The sequence below is a fragment of the Hyposmocoma kahamanoa genome, unplaced genomic scaffold (assembly GCF_003589595.1).
Source record: "Hyposmocoma kahamanoa isolate Upper Pololo Valley unplaced genomic scaffold, ASM358959v1 67, whole genome shotgun sequence".
Taxonomy (NCBI): Eukaryota; Metazoa; Arthropoda; class Insecta; order Lepidoptera; family Cosmopterigidae; genus Hyposmocoma; species Hyposmocoma kahamanoa.
The window spans coordinates 6,229,057-6,233,321 of NW_020653855.1; the positions used below are offsets into that span (position 1 = coordinate 6,229,057).

At 38.2% G+C, this 4,265-nt stretch overlaps 1 protein-coding gene across 1 annotated transcript in view; it reads left to right on the forward strand.

The window, feature by feature from the left end:
- Positions 1-4,265, forward strand: part of LOC113232157 (anoctamin-4-like) — a 58,027-nt gene that overhangs the window by 38,497 nt on the left and 15,265 nt on the right. Inside the window, exons 2-4 of the mRNA XM_026466795.1 lie at positions 956-1,139; positions 2,801-2,944; positions 3,312-3,481. Of these exons, the coding sequence (XP_026322580.1) occupies positions 956-1,139; positions 2,801-2,944; positions 3,312-3,481 (498 nt within the window). The remainder of the gene's footprint in view (positions 1-955; positions 1,140-2,800; positions 2,945-3,311; positions 3,482-4,265) is intronic.

Genomic DNA, 4,265 nt, shown 5'->3' on the forward strand with positions numbered 1-4,265 from the left:
GTTACAGTAATGATATGGCAGAATAGTTTTCAAACAAATTAAATGACATTTCGTCTCTATTTCTGGTTATATACTCGATGACTTCCGCAAAGTAACGCCTGAGTCTATTAATTATCCTTATTTTTGACAACAACGTCTACTATTAAGAATTACTTTTTTTGATGAAACAAGCTTAAAAGCTTGCTTAGGTATCCGTTTTGCTGCGTTCGTCACCGTGGTCTCCTCAACGATAACTGAAATATGGAAATCCTCGTGAAAATAACGCACACACTTAGTCCAGCACTATTGAAACGTGGCATGGATACACACATAGACAACCCCAAATTACACCCAAACCCACGAGAGAATTCCGACCCGGAAATCGAACTAGGGACCTTTGCACGGCAGTCCAGCATGGTAACCGTTCAGACGCGTACGCAATTAAGATGAATCACATGTGCCCAAATATCCGTGTGTTTGGTCACATTTGGACACGTTTTGGCCTGCTGTATAGTGTTAAGGATCAAGTTACACTGAAAGAGAAGAAGAGCGCAGCGGCCGTAGGAGTTTAGCGCGGTGCCTCTTTGAACTAGCTGCTAGATATCTCGCGCGGCCGCACTATAGGTACATTCTATCACTTCAAATTAATTTGAACGTTATTCATTAGAAGATAAGATTATAAATGATAAGTAATACTTTGCACCAAAAATGCTCCTCCGGCCGCCTCATTGCCTGCCATTTTCATCAGCACATCAGCTGCCCTATTGCCCAGTTTTATTCAATTCTGTTGACGGAAAGTGGGTGAAAGGATTTGCGCACTATCTTCGATTCGTATCAGTTCCGAAGAGGTGGAAAACACATGTGGTATCAGTACTAAAGTACACCCTATGAAAAAAAACAATAATCACAAAATGTTGCAGAAATCACGTAACGCACACAAAAAAAAAATCTCGTCTTTTTGTTAAAGTCTCCACAGATTCGTGGTTTTGTTACAGATAACAATAGTAATGGGGGCCGTGTTAGGCACTATCATATACAGAATATCTATGGTGTCAGTCATCTACGGAGGCAGTGGGTTCTTTTTAAAACGACACGCAAAAATCTTTACTTCAATGACGGCTGCCTTGATCAACTTGATTATCATAATGATTCTTACCAGGGTAAGTTTCTTTTATTCATTATCATGAGCCAGTTCTTTTCAGCTCTTACATACAGCTATGTGTAGTATGCTCGCATTAATTTCATGGAAGATACATTGATTGGCAACCACTTCGCCCTGCGTAGTACAAGGAATATTATCAACTATTTGTCCCCTTTTTTCTAGCCCTGGTGCTTATTTTTTTTATATATTTTAGTCGGTTACATTTTAGTTTGACATATTACTTATTTGATTTTAAAATCCGGAATTATTTGTATAATCTTGATTTTAAAATCAAGACTTCATCGTGTGTATAACTTATTTTATTTACCTCGACGTTTTAGATGTGTCCATGGTTTCGAAGAGACTCGACATTCAGACTATCTGTATCCTAACTGTTATTGAAATCGATTAACGGAAGGTGGGTAAAATTCAATAAACCGGGTTCATTCTCTATTTGCCTCTCTTAAAGGTGGAAAATGTTCTTCAAAATTTGAATGGGACCATTGTCGAGGTACAGGATCAAGAGCATGTCAAGCTTGACACTTCAGATTTAAATCCAACTTTATGCTGCGTACGATAAGAACGGTCCAAAGTACAAAGTGTCAAGCTTGACGTGCTCTTCACTGTACCTCGTTCCCAATTTAAAAAAATCGAAATCGGTTCACAAATGTCGAAATAATCGCGTAACATATATAACAAAAAAAGGTCATCTGTTTTTAAAATCTTTTAAAAAGTTTCAACTACGGGTTGCAAACGTCTGTAGTGTCGAACTCTAACGGACTCGAGACTCAAGTCCCTTCGAGACTATGGACGTTGCATTACGTCCGAAACGTCGAGGTAAATAAAATAGTCTTGATATTAAAATCGAATAAAACATCGTCTATTGCATGGTGGGAAATTCAAATTTAATATAACAATAAATGTGCCAGACCTCCACAACAACCAACCAGGGAAATGCTTGTGCTAAGAGTACCCGAGCAACGGAATTGACTCTACGACACGGCCCGGAATTCCTCATGTTCACCATCCACAGCCTGATCTCACCCACTGCAGGGTATACGCCTCCCGAAGTTTGAGCCATTCATCACGGTCCTGTGCTAGTCGCATCCGCTACGCGTACTATGTCGTCGACCCACCTTGCAACTGGGCGCCCGACGCTTCTATTGCCCATCCTCAGTCATTAATCAGTCGATGTCTTCCTCCACCATGTCATCAATCACCTTGCCTTGCTACGTGTACATATTTGAGTTCCATGATTTGTGTTCCAGCATCTTGACCTTTCGTCGGACGTCATGGTGCGCTCCATGTCCCTATGTGCAACTCTCATCCTGTATTCGGTCTCCTCTATGAACGCCCATATCTCGGCACCATAAGTCATGGTGGGCAAAACATATTGATTAAACAAGCGGGTTTTCAGACACTGTGGAACCTTATCTGATTTAAGGATGTCATGTAACTTGCCAAACGCAGCCCATTTAAGTTGGATTCTTTTTGAGATCTTAGGCTGATATTCTTTGCCAAAGAATAGAATATGTCCGAGATAGACTTACTGAACGTCTTTCTCCAGCCTCTCATTTATCTTCTCACAAACCGTTGAGCCACCTAGGTTTTTAAAGGTGGCTGTCCATTGTTATGATTTGGCCTGTGTTCGACATATACATTTTTAATTTTCTTTTTCAGATATACGCCAAAGTGGCGGTAACGTTAACGAACATGGAAAATCCAAGAACACAAACCGAATATGAAGATTCCTACACGTTCAAGATATTCTTTTTTGAGTTCATGAACTTTTACTCGTCCCTTATTTACATAGCTTTTTTTAAGGTAAGATTTTCTTGCGTTACGTCATTCTTTTCTGAGGTAATACCTAATTATATGGATAAGATATCAACAACATAGGGATAGAACACCAGACCCTTTGATCCCATTATGATGGAAAGGGGAAGACGGAATTAAGTTATGTCTCATTTATTAAAAAACATAAAATTTTTACACTATACACTCTGTTATTAAATATTATATTTCATTGTAGCAGCAGAGTGTAATGCGACCAAATATTTTACAGTTGTATTCATATCCTCTCTTTCAACACAACATTTGACATAAAATCGTATATTCGACATAAAGGCGATGATGTAGATCTTAAGTTTGTAATGCATTTTAGGTTATCCAGCCATCGTTTTTGTTTCAGGGCCGTTTCTACGATTATCCGGGTGATGATCAAGCGAGAAAATCAGAGTTTTTCAAATTAAAAGGTGACATTTGTGATCCTGCCGGCTGCCTATCAGAATTGTGTATACAATTGGCCATCATTATGATTGGCAAGCAATGCTTTAATAACTTCGTGGAGCTCGGTTTCCCGTAAGTAGAAGTAATAGTGATGAATTGACAAGTTATGTTGACAAATTGTTGACATGCTGCATTGTTGACCGCAAAAGTTCGTAGAATTACATCTATATGCCAAATTTTATTGACATCGGTTTATGGAAGGTGCGCGAAACCTGATTCGTCCTCTAGTTTGCCACGCTTAGAGATGGAATATTCTCTTCAAATTTAAATGGGACTAGTACGAAGGTACCCTCTGTCAAACAAAAAAGGACCATCAAAATCGGTTCACAAATGCCAGAGTATTTTCTTTGTGTGTGCATAACATGCACACACAAAGAAAATACAGTTCAATTGAGAGCCTCCTTCTTTTTGAAGCCGGTTCAAATGTCCCCAAAACCAAATAGAACCCTAAAGTAACAAATCGTCGCCTTACTGTCTCAAACTCGTACCTTAAAGCACTTTACTGAAATACTAAAAATGGATTGTATATGTTACCGGAAATGTATGAAATCTAGGAATTGTATACAAATACTAGGAAATGTATACAATTCCGAAGCTATCTAGGAAATGTATAAAATATTGTTTCAAAAACTATTTGTTACATAAATGTCCTAGAAAATGTGTACAATTCCTAGGAATTGTATATAATTCCAAAATCGTATTAGGAAATGTATAAAAATAATGCTTTCTGTAATAAAACACGTTGTTAAAATGAGAATAATATTTTTTATTAAAGCACTCATTGCCCAGAGGGACTTCCACGTTTGTATAAAAAAACCTAACTTAACCTAAATAATCCGATTCGTTTCTGCCCAGA